This window comes from Oryzias latipes, chromosome 11 (genome assembly GCF_002234675.1).
Source record: "Oryzias latipes chromosome 11, ASM223467v1".
Lineage (NCBI taxonomy): Eukaryota > Metazoa > Chordata > Actinopteri > Beloniformes > Adrianichthyidae > Oryzias > Oryzias latipes.
Window position 1 is genome coordinate 19,462,519 of NC_019869.2, and position 17,490 is coordinate 19,480,008.

The 17,490-nt window shown below is 43.1% G+C and overlaps 1 protein-coding gene across 1 annotated transcript; it reads left to right on the forward strand.

The window, feature by feature from the left end:
• Window positions 1–467: 467 nt before the first annotated feature.
• tmem170b (transmembrane protein 170B) lies at window positions 468–5,417 on the forward strand. The gene is made up of 3 exons (XM_004074123.4): window positions 468–1,007; window positions 2,553–2,723; window positions 3,761–5,417. The coding sequence occupies exons 1-3, from the start codon at window positions 872–874 to the stop codon at window positions 3,889–3,891; spliced, it is 438 nt and encodes a 145-aa protein (XP_004074171.2). The 5' UTR covers window positions 468–871; the 3' UTR covers window positions 3,892–5,417.
• Window positions 5,418–17,490: the final 12,073 nt, after the last annotated feature.

Below are 17,490 nucleotides of genomic sequence, written 5' to 3' on the forward strand. Positions count from 1 at the left end.
GTATGTCGTTTGGCCCATGGACTGGAGCAGGGAGTGGATTCCACCAGAGAGGATCTTCACCTGAAGGTTCTGCTCCCCATACTACTGGTTTAGGAGAAACTGTCAATCCTGCACACTAAAAGCTTTGTTTGGGAAATGTTTAACGGTGAGCTCCTTGAGATAAGATGGATTTTTAATCTTTAAGGTGTCAATGAAAAGAAGTTAAAATTGTTTTTGTTCTATTATTACTAAAATAACATTTTTATTATCACGTGAATCCTTCCTGTCATGTGTTGTGCTTGATAAACACGTCATCAGGTGATGCTGTGGAGGCCAATCAGAAGAGGGGTTCTGCATCCACCCGTTGTCAAGGGCAACAGTTGACAGATAAACACGCTTTTGCATTTTTTAGTTGTAGGGCGTGTGTGAGGGAGGGGGGGTTGCCCAGCAACCACGTTGTTTGTCTGCAGTCATTACTGACGTCACGAGTCCCTGAAAGCAGGTGAATTTATGATTTTAATGTCACGCTTACGTCATGACGTCCAGCGTGTGCCCGCCGCTTCCCATTCGCGGAGCCGCTTCCCATTCGAGGCGGAGGTGTTGCGACTCCGTGTACTGTACCCCCCCCTCCCCTCCCCTCCCCTCCCCGCACAGACAGCGCTGCGGGCCCTTTAAGGGTGATGAAGCGGGGCCAGCAGATGTAGGACAAGCCGGGCGCGCGCGCTTCCGCCGCCATCCCATCATGGCCTCCGCTCCGCGCGCATCGCCGACGGGCCCTTCCCTCCGCGTTCCGGACGCAGCCAAACCCAAAGAGCGGCACCGGTGAAGGCAGTGGGGAGATCTGCGCCCCAGCAGAGAGACCCCCCTTCCCTCCCCCTAGCCCTGCCCCTCCATGCCGTCCTCCAAAACCAGGTCCAGCTTCTGCATCGAGGGGGGCGGAGCCATGAGCCGGGAGCTGTCGGTGAACCTGTCCGTGCAGCAGGTGCTCGGCCTCTGGGTGCAGGGCGCGGCGCTGCAGCACTTCACAGGTACGTGGAACTGCGCGTGTGCACGCGAACGTAAACCTTCACAGCATAATCATCCAAATGGCTGGCAGCTGAGAGGAGGTGACAATGAGGAGAACTGCTGCTACCCCCCCCCCCCCCTCCAGCCCATCCGTTTGTCCTCATGTGGTGGAGTCCCTTTGGAAGGGGGAGGGGGGCAGCATCCTCTGGATGCTGCTCATTCATTTAGACTGATGTCTGGAATGTGAATGCATGGCGGATGGTGGGGTGGGGGGCACTGAAAGTTAGGAAAGCTGAGTCAGCAGGAAATAGTTTTGCAGAAGCTGCAGAAGGACGCGGGTAACGCCCCCGCTACATTGGTTTGACCCTGCTGCACAATGTGGGGGGCTGACCTCCCTGAGATGTCAAGGGAGAGGGTCCTGGACCCTCCGACTCCACCCGACCTCCAGCAGCAGAAACTTCCACCTCAAAGGTTTTCTGTGTAGCTGGAAAGTTCAAAGCTGTCGTCACTTCTGCAAACTGCAGATAAAGTTTCATGGTAATGCTGACGGAGGATCTGGCCCAGACCGCATCTGCTCAGATCTGTGGTTCACCTTTGCTTTTGGCCTGCAGCCTGCTTCCTCTGACTGTATGCTGCGCCACATCAGGCTCTGAAACGCCCATTCAAGCCACCACTTCCAATGACGCTTCAAATTCACACCGGGCTTGCGCCGGACGTGGTTTCACAAACAGACATTCAGCAAGACACCATGCAGATGAGCAGGGAGGTGCTTCTTCATTACATTTTTTACTGTACTTTTCCACCCCCTCCAGAGGTAGAGGCTTTGTGCGAAATGTCGAAGCGGTACAAATCACGCAAGGCTTTTGCTTTCACTGCTCTCTTGCGACATGTGAAAGACTTGGTGTCAAAAAATTCCGTCCGAGCACAAACTGCAATGAATAATTTCTCCTTCATGATCATGTTTACAACTTTAAAAAATGCAAGTTTTTGAGTCAGATTTCGGGGTGTACTTTCAAAACGTGCAGCCATTGAGTATGCGTCAAAAGTCCAACCATAGAACTTTGACCAATCGGGGACTTGGATTTGGTAGTAATGTATGGGTAGTGTCCTTTCCAAAACACAGAAAGACCAACCGGTTCAAAAGTGATCATAAAGGAGAGATGAACAATTACTGTTGTGCCCAGACAGAATTATATGACACCAAGTCTTTCATATATCGGAATAGAGCTGAGAAAAAGCCTGGAGCAAGGTTCATGAGATTTGCACCGCTTCAACATTTCCCACCATGCCTCTTCTAACTCTGGGTAAATCTGCTAGTATCGGGTAGTGACAGTCCAGTGAACACCAAATGCTAAAACCACATTGAAAAACCTGCGTTTAGCGCATTCTTGAATGCACATCACATGCCTGATGTGTGCGTAGCATGAGAGAACTACACTGAGTGTGATGTCATGTCACCCATAAAATGCCTTACTTTCAGCTCCAACCAAATTAGTCACCAAGTTTTTGTGATACAGACGCCGCCATTTTGTATCTAGTTGAAAACAATTTTCGTTTGTTCTCCTCAGAGATGTGGTACTGGGTGTTTCTCTGGTGTCTCTTCTCCTCGCTCTTCGTGCACGGTGCCATGGGGCTGCTCATGTTGATCCTGCTGCAGCGCCACAGGTGGGGCCGCCTCATCACGGTGGTGCTGGTCAGTGGGGGTTTCCTGGCCTCCCTCTCTGGGGGAGTCATCACCAGTAAGTCTAGTCACAACGCTCTATCCTCCGTGTGACCCTCCTGCCCCCCCCCCCCCCCCCAAAAAGGCTTACAAGCGTCCACAAACCACTAGGGGTGCCAAAATGATTAATCTAATACAAACCTGGAGGCACAAAATGTTGCAGTTCTTCGGTTGACCACTAGGGGCTGGTGGCAGAAGGGACCTTGTTTCTATTGACTCAAATTCTTTTACTTAAAAATTAAACATTATTATTATTACAACTTTTAAAAACATTGTCATTTAAAATTTAAGCTCAAATTTATGCATATTTATGGGCATGTTTTTAAAAAATTTCTGACTAGATTTTTGTCCTGGGTGATCTTAGAAATTGTTGCTCCAGTGCATTAAGGGAACCAAATCCCTAAAAAAGCTCAAATTAAAATGAAAAAGTGAGCATTTTGAAAATGTAATTTAAATGTTCAAACTGAAAGTATTCCATGTTGGACTGATTTTATTATTGCAGCAAGGATTGCGTTTTCATTGGATGAACCGGGTGTATATTTATATAAACCCCTTAAATATTTGTGTTTAAACTAATATTATTTATTGCCGTAAACTCAAGACTGGTAAGGAGTTTTGGTGTTTACTTCCTCCCCCCATTCCCTCTAATGATGAACTGCAAAATGGACAGAAGACAAAGGTCCAACAAAAGCAATGAACACTCACTCAGCCAATAATCCAGTAACCAAAAACAAACGAGAATTTTTTTATTTATGGTCCTAAAAACCTAACGAGAATATCAGCTTGTTGTTCTGACCTCAAGTAAAAAATACCATAAAATTAATCATCAAATAAATGCATCATTTATTTACTTAGAAACACTTTGTTTTGTTGCAAAAGAAAGTAATTTATATTAACGTGACATCAGCGTAATAAGAAAGTGAATTTCTTCTGTTTCAATCTTGGGATGTTTAAAGATGTCTTAGTGCTGGTCCATGGGGAAGGTTCTGGTTTTGGTTTCAGGAGGATTCTAACCTTTTCTCCCATGGCCCTTCTTCTTTATTATTGTTTTTTCAGGCGCGGCGGTGGCAGGCGTTTACCGCGTGGCAGGGAAGAACATGGCTCCCCTGGAGGCCCTGGTCCTAGGCGTGGGGCAGACCATGCTCTCCATCATCATCTCCTTCTCGCGTGTCCTGGCCACGCTGTGAGGAAGACCTGCGGGGAAGGGGAACCTGACTTTGGGGCGGATCAGGGGAGGATAATCCAGCAGAGACATGAAGCTGCATGGAAGGAGGAAGAAGGAGGAAGAAGGAGGTGCTGCATGCCTTTGAAGTGCGCCCCCCAGTGTTTCTGCAGCTGTGTTGCATGCAGCTCTATAGTTGAGTGCAGATCCTGCTGGACTCCAAAGCCATGTTCCTGTCAGATCCTTGTGTCAAAAGCATGCTGATGCTTCTGCAGCCATGGACTGAAGGTTCCCTGCTGTACATGTGCAGAGGAAGCTTGGATCTTCACACAGAGAAGTGATTTGGAAGTCTTGGGATTAAAAAACCCAGCAGAGATAATCAGCATCAAACTGCAGCTTCTGGTTGTGGTCATCTGCAGGTCCAACAACGAAGAAGTTTTGAATTTTGCACTTTGTCGGCTCTGCGACTTGTGAAGTCAGTGGAGTAGAAAGATGTGCCATCAAGAACTCTTGACAGAGGCTGGACTTCTGGTTGAACCAAATGTCCCCAAGAAAACTGGTTCCAGAAGTTTAGAATTAAGACTTTTTCTAAGAGAAGAAGATGAGATTCTAACTTTATACAAACAAATCGAAAAACCTGCAAGATGAATACAAGAAAATACTCAACTGCTCCCCCTACAGACCTACCTACGCAAGTAAATGTGTTTTTTCTCTCAATAATAAAAAAAACCTTCTCACCACTTAAAAAAAAGATAAAAAATGAAATGAAAATATTAATTTAAATAATATAAAGCATTAAAAGTGTAAAAATAAACAATTGGAATTCTCTTTTAAGTTAAAATTGTCAAAATTCAACTTAGTTTTTCACACATTTTACCAAAATACGAATGTAGGAAGTTGTTGGCCGTTTAGCTGCTTCTACTGTTTCTGGTCTCCTTGCTTCGGCTCCATCTTCCTCTTCAGATTGATCTCAGTCTCATCTTCATCATTAGAATTGTGAAGCTTCAGAGCCTCTTTGTAAGATTAGGCTCCTCCTCCTCCTCATTTAGTTGACTCAGATGTGTTTGACGGCAGCATTTCTGCTGATGGAGGTTTAAAAAAGGAAAAACGCCAAAGTTCTCCTTGACTCGTCTGTTTTTCTGACGCTGCTGCATCGATTCCCTTCATCCAGTTTGGGACGCTTTTTGCACTTTTAGCTAGTCGTGAGGAGAAAACCCATCAAGATGTTTGTGCCATGAAGCGTGTGAGCAGATGAGCTCCTGAGTTGGGTGTCAGTCTTAGCTTTGCCCACAAGGGGGCAGTGTTGCACTGAAGTGTTTTCCTAAAACGTCACAACTAGACCCAGTCCCGCCCCATCCCCTTTGGATACACGCCATGTGAACGGATGTGGGGACAATCCAACAGTGTTTCATAATGTAAAATATCTTCTTTCTTTTTTACATTTTCTACCAGCTGAACCTGATATTTATAACTGCTGCCTCTTTCTGTACAAAACCCCCCCTGAACTGTTTCGCTCTGCAGTCAGGTGGAATAAAAATGTTTTCAGAAAGAGCTCTCTGATCTCGTGTTTCCACATCACAGTCCTTCAGGGTAAAAGTTCACCGTCCTCCTCGCCCCCCTGAAACCTTCTCTTCTGTTTTAACAACTTAACTTTTCTTTTTTTCTCTCTTTTAAAGGTTTTTCTGTTGCAACAGGAGTCTGTTCTGATTGGGATAAGGAAGAAAAGAGCCATATTGTAAAAAGGAAACTCCACACAGATGTTTATTTCATCAACGTTTTTTATTAAACCACCGCATTCTGCAACAAGCGTTTGCAGGCAGCCCGTGACCCCCAAAGGGAACAAACAGATTAGCAGATGAATTAATGAATGATCCATTTTAATCCAAATAAAAACATAAACTGAAGCATTTTACCTATAATTCGTTCACCAGGTGGCGCTTGTGGCTCGCAGCTGGTTAAAAGAGTTTTTCTTTGAACAATTCTCCATTTCCATTTTTTTAAACTGATGAAAACGCAGAAATGAACTCGAGAGAATTGGTTTTGGACACAAGTTTCTTTCTGCTTCTATGAATTTGTAAAGGGGCTATTCTGGTGTCAGTCTTCATCAGCTCTAAGAGGTGGAAATCCTGACCAAGTTCAGACTGAAAGGATATAGAATCACATGGTTTATTGCTGCAGAAGCTTCATCTGAAGAGCAGATCTGGTGTGGAGCAGATCTACTTGAACAAACTGAGTTTAGTTTAGGCTCCTTCCATCTGACAGTCTGCAGGAGCTGACAAATGTTATATATGAGTCTTAACCCGTGTCATGTACGAAAGTCATTTTGGCAAAACTACATTTATGTTTCAAGTAAAAAAATAAATTAGGTTTCCAGGTCTATGAGAAAAGGAAGAGGAGAAATGGAGGAGAGGAGCAGACGCGCAGAAGAATCCTTCAAGGAAAAAATGTGACGTTGGAACAGTGTCTCAATCTCAGCAGGATGCTGACAGGTGCACCTGAAGTGCTCAGAACCGTCCACAAGAGGGCACTATTTAACAGTGATCCATTCATCAGTCTGACATCATGCACAGAAGTCAGGACGACCAGAGGATGAAATCTGGTTTTGGGAAGTCTGCTTTGATTTGAGATGTAAGAGAAACAAAAAGTTTCATATCAAACGAAGACAACATACTAAGGAGCTTTATTTGAGGCAATGAAAGAAAGAAACCCATCAAATTGTGTCATTGTCATAATCCAAGACATTCCAGATTATCCAATATAATCCAATCTAGATCATTCTAAAGCCAGATTGTCTCAACTTTATAATTGCTGTTTATACAGGTGACCAACAGATTATCTGAAAGTGCCTTCCATCCATCTTTGACCCTGCTGAATCCCTGTTGTGAAGGCAGGGTACACCCTGAACCAGTCTGTTGCAGGGCCACACACTCTCATGCACACCTATGGACAATTTAGAGACACCAGTTAACCTATGAAGCATGTTTTTGGACTGTGGAAGGAAGCTGGGGCGTCCAGAGTCAACCCTCACACTTGTGGGGGACATACAAACTCCACACAGAAAGATCCCATCCGGGATGAGACGAGATCGCTAACCACTACACCACTGTGCAGCTCTACCTGACAGTGTCTTTGGGCTTAATACCTGCACAAGCAACTGTGGAGAGGAAACTCCCTCCGATGCCCTGCTCAAGTTTCTACACCTTCTGAAAAACAAACAAATACATAAGCTATATTTTCCATGCCCTGCAAAAGCCTGGCAACCTTTCCAAGGTGAACCCCGCCTTCACCCAACGGTAGCTAGGCTCAGTCCTGTGATCCTGAAAGGGATAAAGCAGGTTAGAAAAATGGAAAATAAACTTGGTTGACGTTTGTTGACGTTGCTGCAGCTTCCTAACTGGGACATAAAAATGTTCTGGACAGACGTAAGAGGTTTTCAGTTTTCTGCCTGAATTTGCAGTAAAGGTTTGACAGAGCGAGTTTGCAGCAGGATGACGACCGGTGACAGTAGGGGGCAGCACCTGCTTCAAACTCCACCCATCCATACCTGCATATGTCCATTGGAGATCACAGGGGTGCAGGAACCTACTCAGCTACTACTGTCAGGCGGAGGCGGGGTTACTTTCTGAAGAGTCTGCCAGTTAATTCCAGAGCAACTTAACCCTTGTGCTATCTTAGATGACCCCACCCTTACTTTGACGTGTTATTTCTACCATGATAAAGGTGGAAAGATTTCATGTAATCCATGGACACCAGTGAAGATCACAAATCATTGAAGAAAAAAGGTTCAGAGCACTGTCTAGTGGGTCTAGATCAGTGTTTTTCAACCTTTTTTGAGCCACGGCACACTTTAACCTTGACAAAAATCCCGCGGCACACCACCATCCAAAAAAATAGATAAATAAAAAGAAAAAGAAAAAGCTCAGTCTGTATTGATCTACAGCCGCTCTGCAATCTCACATGCATTTTTGTGATAATAGTTGCAGAAAACGCTGGAAGCTGCAGCTGTTTTTTCTAAAAGATGTATGAAAAATTCATTCAAAAGATTCAAAAACTGTTTGATTTGTGTTCGTTGTTTAAGACGTTAAGAGGAGACACTCATTGTGCGCCAAGACAGTCACTTTACTGCATCATGGGAGATGTAGTGCCCGTAATCCGCCGACCGCAGAAAGACCAGCGTCTTTGAGCAGCATGGTTTTGTTCACTTGTTCCAGTCTGATACCAGATTCTGTGGAAAGCTACACCGCTAAAGACGAGCTTTAGCTGGTATTTTTGTTAGAACAGAGAGACTTTTTTGCGCTAAATCGAAACAAGGAAGTGAATACTTTAACCACTTCTGATTGGTCAGACTGATGACATGTGATTAAGCCTTCAAGAATGATTGGTGGAGACAGTTAAAGGGGCGGGACTTTTCAGCTAAATCGCGGTATCCCGTTATTCTTATAAACACAAAGAAAAAATAATTTTATGATATTTCATATTCTTAACTACTCAGTGTTTTATCAGGGCCTGTTTGGATGAACAAAGACTGATTTCCTGGAGATGGTAATTGCTTTTAGATCAGTTAATGAGGGCAATTTCTCACGGCACACTAGTGTGCCGCGGCACACTGGTTGAAAAACACTGGTCTAGATGACCCAACTCCCAATGTTAAAATGCCTAGGATAGCACAAGGGTTACAGAAATACAACCAAGCATGTTTACACCTGAGGTGCAATTTAGAATCACCCATTAACATATGAAGCATGTTTTTGGACTGTTGGAAGCAGTAGTTCCTGGAGAAACCCACACAGAAAAAGACCCATCCAGGATTCTAACCAGTGCATTCTCATTTTGAGCCGAGAGCGCTAACCACTACACCACCATGCAGCCCTATTGCATTAAACTCCTCACAACAATTCTTCACAAAAAAAACTGCGTGAGGATAGAACCAGCAACCTGCTCTGATCTTCAGAGACTTCCTGCCTCTGGCTGTGATCAGGCCTGTCAGCAGTCTGTCCTGACGGGAGTCTCTGTCAGAGTGACGTGGGTTAAAGAGTCAGCTGAGCTCCTCAGATGCAGGATCCCCCTCCTCTTTCTCCTCCCCACCCCCTCCATGTTATGTAACAGTTGAAGTGCTGAGCATCAGGCGGGTCTGGATACAAACATGCTCCTCCTCATCAATGATGGATTCCTGCTGTTTGTCCTGCCGCGCCACTGAGCTCCACATCCCAGCAGAGTTGTTATGCAAGAGGGACGTCTGCATGCAAGGGAGTGAGGGGGTGGGTGGGGGCCACACAGGCCAGAAAGATGTCAGGCCACATCAGTATTTGTTACCTGTGAGTTTGTGGCTTCCTGTGTGCAGCTGGTGCACGTCTGTGCCTGAACTCCGCAGTCAGTTTGGATCTTTGTCTCATATTTTACCAACAGAATTAAAGCTTAAGACACTTACCCAAATTTAAAGAGCAAAAATAAAAATGAAATAAATCAGAAGTCTGTCTTGCAAAAAACAATTTGTCAACATAAAGTCTATGTTAATATGGAATGTTGCATATTATTCATGACGTAATGCTCACTGTAATCCTTTAAATATAAATAATATGAACAGAGAAATAATTATCTTAGAAAGGGTTTTGATCACAGACTCAAATAAATCTGTTTCTTTTGTTCGGTGCTTAAAGGCTCTGAAGATCAATGACCCACAGGCTGTTGTCAAGGGTTTCATGATTTTTATAAAAGGCTGGAGGCTGCATATTAATGATTTTATGACAGGAACCTGCGGGACGGTAGAATTTTGTATTTGGCCCACGGGCCGGACTTTGGACATGCCTGCTGCAGATGTTCTGCATAGGCAGGAGGAGAAGCTTCCTAAGTTCATGGTTCTTGACTTGAAGCCACTTTAGTGGTTAAAGAATACAGTCTGAAAGTAAAAACTTGCAGAACTCTTCAGTGTCTTCCTCACAGCAGGATCGGGTCAGAGGTCAGGTTTCAGTGTCAGTTGCTCAAAAATGCACCTTGAGTGTCATAAAATCACACTGTGTTTGCAAAGAGACCATTTAAATGTTTCTCTGCTGATTAAAACATTCATAAAACATAAAATCTAAATGTACGTTTTGAGAAAAAAATCAGAATCAGAATCAGAAGTACTTTATTGATCACACAGGGGAAATTTGTGCTTTACCGTAGCAGAAAACATAAGAGAAAATAAAATAATAATAGAAAATAGAAAATACAATAAAAATGTAGCAGAACTGTAAACAAATAAGGCGGTATAGTTTAAAGACAATTTACAACAGGTAATAATGTGCAAAATGTGCAAAAGTCATCTGTTACACTGTGAGTTATTGTAGAGTTAATTTGTGTTGGTTAGAACGATTTCCTGTTTTGGGCAGTTTTGCAGCGGAGCTGTCTGAGCCTTCGAGAGAAGGAGCTCCTCTGTTTGTCCAGAAGGAAAGGATGGTCTGGGTTGTCCATGATGGATAAGATCAAATCAAATCAAACTTTATTTATAAAATAGCGCTTCTCATGCATTTGTGCAGCTCGAAACGCTTTAACATTAAAAACAGAAAACACAATATTACAGTAAAAACCCAACCCATCCTTCACCCTTCCCACTCCCCTCTGTTAAACATATGACCCATGACCCCCACGTACAATGAATAATGACTACGTTACTGTAAAAATATCTTGTTCAGATCTAAAAAGATCTTGTTCAGTGACCTCCTCTCCATCACTGCTTCAAATGATTCCAGTTTGCAGCCAATGACAGAACCCGCCTTTCTGATCAGCTTCTTCAGTCTGTTGGCGTCACTGACTGCAATGCTGCTTCCCCAGCAGACCACAGAGGAGAACAAGGTGCTGGCCACCACAGACTGGTAGAAGATCTCCAGCATCTTGCGGCACACAGTAAAGGACCTCAGCTTCCTTAGGAAGTAGAGTCTGCTGCAGGCCTTCTTGTACACAGCAGTACTGTGGCTCCTCCAGCTCAGTCTGCTGTCAATAGTCGATAATCCTGTCAATTATCAAAAATCATCACGTTAAAATAAGCTAATTTGTCCAAAATAACAGTTTTTTCATAAAAGAGACGGCCATCTTGGGAAGCACGTGGTGGGAAAATCATGGAAGTCTGGAGAAAGTCTTCCAGAAGTTTGGGCAATCTGCTCCAAACCCTTTGGTTCTGCAACAGGGCCCAAGCCCACAAGCATAAATCGACCACAGAGAAAGAATGAGGAAGAAAGAACAAACAAACAAAAAAAAAGAAAAGGGAGAGAAGTTTAAAAAAATCTTTCTACAGAATTTTGTTTTTTGGGGTAAAATCAATTTATGATGAACTCCCAGTATGTCAGGATCACAGTGGCGTTCTCCTGCTGGCTCCTCCCATCTCTCCTCATCCCAGACTTTCTTGACTTTTGATTCTGAAACCAATGCTAAGATCTACAGACCTGAATCTACACATTTTGATCCAGTAGAGGATTGTTATGAAGAGCTCAGCTGACTGGAGCTACATATTCACTGGGAGCCCCCACCACCAAATCCCACCCTGATGAATTATACATGCGTCGCATCACACCTCCCACGCTCCGTTTTATGTAATGTCAGCCGCGCGTGGAGGAGCGATGCGGCACGCGTGCCTGGGAGAGTATTTTTATCCAGACTGGGGCTGGGGCAACGGTGACTCATCCTCTGTGCTCTTTATTTTTACCCCACAAGCTACCCTCCCACCCACCCACCGCCTCAACAACGACCAGCATCCAATGGCAAACCTGTGCCATTCCAAAGTGCACAAGACGGTTGTAATATCTTCATCTGAGCATCAGCGGGGTGGTCTTCCTCACTGATTCCTTTCCCAGTGAACACTGGGATTTTTTTTTAGTTCATGTTTGCAATTCAGAAGGAAGAAATCTTCCGGAGGTTCACTTCTCGGTAGACAACAAATCAGCTCTGAGAACAGTGAGACTTACTCTGGTGCCGGGGCTTGGGCCCCCATCCTGCCTCAAATCCTGCCCCTTTATCAGCATCAAGTTTGGGATATTCCTCACACCTGTGGATCAATTTAATAGTTACATATGTCAGAAATGGATTTCCTTAAAGTTCTCGTGAGTTTCAGCTCGCACCATCACACTCCCACCACAGTGTTTGTCACTTTTTCTGAAAGTTGTTGTAATAGTTTAAGTCCAAATGGGACAGAACGTTTTGGTGTCTTATCAGAATATTTGTTCAATAACTATTGACCTCCTGAATGATCGGCCTCTGGACTCGTTTTAGTCACTTCCTTCCTGGAGAGTTCTCCATTGTTTCCCACGTAAAGGATGGATCTTTGGAGTCTAAAAGCTGCGGGAGCATCTGTGTGACCCTTTCAGAAACTTAAAGAGACGTTTTAGCTGCTGCAGCAAACACCCATTTGTAAGTTAAAGAAAAACTTTTGAAACGTAGAAAATATGCAATTCCAAATAGAAAGTAGTTTTTTCTTCTTCTCGAGTTTCCTTCTGCTCGTCTCTGAATGCGTTCCTTTTCTGCTGCTTGAGCTCCAAAAATGTTCCTTCATTAGCAGAGCCTGCTCTTCGCATCAGGGGGGATTTTTCCTTTTGCAGTGAAGTCACTGGAAATGCTGACACCACAGCAGGCCGCTGCTGCTGAACACACAACCGGATCCAGGATTCCGCTTTGGATTGGCTCGTCTCAGAACCTCCTGTGCTTTTGCGAAGACGTCAGAGGCTCGGTTTGAGGTCGTACGCGGGTCTGTTCCTGCAACCTGAGGAAAAATTGTTCTCTGGACTAGGAGAATTTGACTGTTAAACAACAGATTTTTGGCTTTAAGGCATGCAACACACTTCTTCAAATCTTTCTTTGATGGAGATGATTGACAGAAACCTACATGACGAGATGCTGTTTTTTGGTTTTCCTGAAAAACTCAAACATATATTTGCACACAGACAGACTCTCTCCCAGCTTAGTAAGTCTTTCTGGCATTTTTCCCTTACCATCTGATCAAGCTGACCACCAGGTCAGAACTTCATCAGCTCAGCCTGTCTCATGTCCAGAGCATGAAGCCACAGGTCAGATGACAGACTCAGGCACGGATCTCTGAGCTGCAGTCACAAGTGTTGGTCGCTCGTTGTGAACACCGAAGTATCACATAGATGGGCAGCTGAGAACCGTTGCCGTCTCAATCCCGACAACAACAAATGATTCTGATCAAATTCTGATGCATCAGATGGATGGATCAGGATGGAGCAGAGCAGAGAGCTTCTGCCCCACCCAGCATATTTACTGCATCAAAAATACGACCTTTTTCCAAGAAGAATTTTTTCGTCTGCTCCTGATTCACACTGATTTAAAAAAGAAATACTCTGAAAATAAATTATAAGCTGAATTTTATTTTTAAATGTCCTCTATCATCATGAAAATGCCCCAAGAACATGTTACAAACACCTAAAGCACAATTTTTATTGGAGTGGGTTTTTCTAGAGTCTGCAGAAGCTAGCCTCAGACACTTAGTTGGTCCATGGGGGGACCTTTATTTAGGACAGGGGGCTTGTTTGTTGTGGATCTCTCACATGAAATGCAGAAACGTCTCCACTGTGTGAGGTGACATCCTTGCTTTGGTGCTTCAGGTGGACAACCGTCCGCCCACCCCCGTGCTGGACGTGCATGAAACGACCTCTGCAAGCATCGCCTGTAAAACTGCTGCTTGGAGAGCGCCAAACCACCGTGGCTCCAGAGCGTCCGGGTACTCTTGCTCAGATGCTTGTGTGTGTGTCGGGCGTGGGTGAGGAGGCGTTGCCACAGCAACAGCCTCAGTTATGCAACATCATTCGGTGAGGTGTAAACACAGCGCCCCCACTTATACCAGCGCTGCGGCAAACATGGGGAACCAAACGTGTTGAACAAACTGATTCGCAGCTCGAAGCTGCACATCCAAACAACGGCGTGGGTGTGTGTGTGTATCCAGCATAACCGCACAAAGGAAAAAGAGGGTCCGTGGGAGGATACCACCCTATAAATACTTCAGCATCAGTCCTTATCCAAACACTCCAGCGTTTGCCGACAGAAATAGGACGATGGGATTCCCTAATGAATACAGCGTCTCTCTGAAGGTCGTTTCCAATAACTGTCTATTTTTAAATCAAACATCGGTTGAACGAGGACACAAACAGACCCTCCATTGTTCAGAAAGACAGCTCTGCGGGGCAGCTGTTCCTCTATGTACCCTTTTCACACATCAATGCAGCAGTGGACAAAACTGTCTCAAAACCTCTCAAAGAGCTACAAGAACCTGATAAGAATGTCCCTCCACCTACAACCACTTATCCGGACTGCAACATTTGGTGACTACCAATGATGGACAAAGGTCAAGTCAGCAGACACGTCGGGCCATGTCAAGTCCAGTATTTCAGCATCATGTCAGGACATGATGTCATCAGTTCCCAGACGTCCTGGAAAACAGGCAAAATCATATTTTTCACAGTTTTTCATAGGGAGAACAGGTGATGGCAGCTGTTCAAATACATTTAAAGACACATATGAAATGACAGTATGAGAAGAAGCAATTATTCTTTTTCAACTCACATGTATGACATCTTTTTCAAATTCTATCATTGCAAAATACTAAAACCACCTAAAACTAAGACAGGCGGTTACTCTGGTCTGATATTTTGAAAGTGGTGACATTAGATTCAGGTACTTGATTTGATTTATTCATGTAAAACTTAGAACGGCTCTAAGAGTAGCTGCTCATTTTTTTGAATGCTGATTAGCAGTTAGCTTTCAGCTTTGGCTTCACGTTGAAGATCAAAAGCACCAGGAACTGTCTGTTCCTTTGCACCAATATTCTGGGTGGTGTGAGGTGAAATCTCAAATTCAAGCTCTGTCTGTTTTCATTAATTTTTGAAGAGTATAGGAAAACTCCTGAAAATGAAATGAAGTTTGATGAGGTTTTTTTTCTTTTTGTGCTGTGCCATGTTTGTGAACTGCCGCTTTATAAATCTACCAAGTTTTAGTGAATTCAAGACAATGGCAAAATCTGAATGAGAATTAACGTATCAAAGCTAATGAACAAAGGGAAAAAGGTGAGCTTGCTCCAAATTTTCCAAGAATCGGTGTACTGAGTTCAGAGGTGGAACCTGGTTTGTGACTTAGTGCATTTACACTTGTGTCTTTGCCAGGCTTTGCAGTGACACTTCCCAACCGTAGATGGTGTCTACAGCAGCTTTAGGATGGAAGGGAACATTTAAGACCCTTTAACTTCCTCTTCAACCAAACTGTAGAGTATTTAGAATTATTAAATACATATTTTTAATATGTGTATATTACCCCCCAAAAGCAATGTGCAGGAGTAAAAACGTTTTTAAAACGATTTTGTCTTGGTTGGGTAGTTAAAGTTAAAGTGGCTTCATGTGTCTGTTTGTTGAACTGACTGAGATTAAAATGCATTTCTGCAAGTGAAACATCTGCAGAGGCACATGTTTTGAAGGCCACAACTGCATGCAAAAAACGGACCGCATGTCTCATCACTCACTAAAACAGCATGTAGTGGAAAATTAGGAAAAGAAAATTGTCCTCTAATGTATCTTTTAAATGTTTGATTGGTAAAATGTATGTTTTGGTTGAATGATGCACATGATGATTTAATGATGCAGGATCGGGTTCTTCTTTGGTTGAATTTTAGTGTCCACAGTTTAGAGTTACAGAAGAGTCAATTCACCTTCAAATACATGAAGTCTGCCAACATGCACTCTCAGCGCACGTCTCCCTGCACCTACGCACAGATCTAGGACGAGAAAAAAGTTTCAGTATTCAAATGCACCCTCTCAGGTTGGTGTAGCAAACAGAGGTGAGTCACAAAGCTCATGTGGGGCAGCAGTCCCACTCTGCCGAGAGCAGGATGCTTGAGAAACGAGGTAGGCGGCTGTCACACAATCACTTATTAATGTGCAGATTTGCAAAGTTTCTATGTTTTGCTAAGCAGCTGCAGCTTCAGTTTGTTCCTGCAGCAGGTCCTGTGGAAATGACACGAAGACTTTGCAAAATATGTAGTCATTATTGTTCAAAACCAGTAAAACACAGACAAAAGGCCCAAACCAAATGATGTTAACTTGTATCTGTTCACATCAGTTTAATCAAGTGGTGCATGAACACATGGGGGTGGGGGACTGTTTGAGGCATTCTTTTCTTGCACATGAAAGTGTGTGAGGGGTAAATTTCCATTTGAGCTGTTGGGTTTATTTCTTTTCACTGTGACCTTGAACGCTTTGACACAAGGCTGCATGGAACCTGTGAGTCCATGGAGAGTTTCCCTGAATCCATCCTAGTCCATGGAAAACGTCTGCACATTTGAAAACACTGAACTTTTTAAACTAAGAATGTATGCATCCAAACAAGTTTCATTAAACAAAGATGTTTCGATGGGCGGTTGACCTAGTTTGCCAACGTAAGATCTAACAACTACAAATATGTTCTACCATTTTGAGAGGGAATACATAATGTAAAAAAAAAAAAAAAGAACTTAAGTCAAACTAAAAGCTATATTGCATACATCAAATTTTGGCTAATCAAAATGTAAGCCTTTTAGGGTAGAAGATTTTCCTTATTTTAAAAATTCCAAGCCAAAAGGAACTAATAAATTAAATAAAAGTTTTTTATTTATATATAAAAGAATGAATATATATATATATATATATATATATATATATATATATATATATATATATATATATATATATATATATATATATATATATATATATATATATATATATATATATATATTTATTTTTTTTGAAAAATAACGACATTGAAGGAATTAAACACTTAAGTTCTTTTCCCCCAGAGTTCTGAATTACTTCAATCACATGTGTTTCTAAAATAACTACAAAAATGTTCACAGTTATTCAACTACCCTGGATTTGTTGCCTTTTAATTGCGTTTGAAACTTACAAAGTAAATTAGGCTTTCAACTTGTAGTCATTTAAACCGGAAACAATAAAATAACGACAAAGAGGACTCCTGGGGAAATGGATGGGGCTACAGAACCCAATGCTGTTCAGTGGGTGTCCATTGGAGGCTCCTTCTCAAACTTTACAAACCCCCAAAAAAGTCTAAATGGACGGGATTGATCTTTATGAAATTCTATTCAAACAACTTCAGCAGCTAAAATGGATAAGCTTAATGCTATGCTAATCATTAGATTGACAGCTACCAACTAGGATCAACTTTCATCCTCCTGACTGAACTCAAGAGATGTGACAACATCTTTATAGATTTATTACATTATTTTCTGTTGTTAAAATTTGATCCAGACAAATCGTCTGTTTCTGTTTAACTTTGTCTTCTTCTTTCTCTTTCGGCTTTTCCCATCAGGGGTCGCCACAGCGAATCATCCTTTTCCACCTCACTCTATCGTGAACATCTTCTACCCTAACGTTAGCCAACTTCATGTCCTCTGTTAAGACATCCATGTATCTCCTCTTTGGCCGTCCTCTTGCCCTCCTGCCAGGCAGCTCCATCTCCAACATCCTTCTACCAATATATCCACTATCCCTCCTCTGAACATGTCCAAACCATCTCAGTCTGGCTTCTCTGACTTTGTCGCTAACAAACACTTCTGTTTAACTTTGTCATTTTGTATAAATAAAGTTTGAAGATTTTG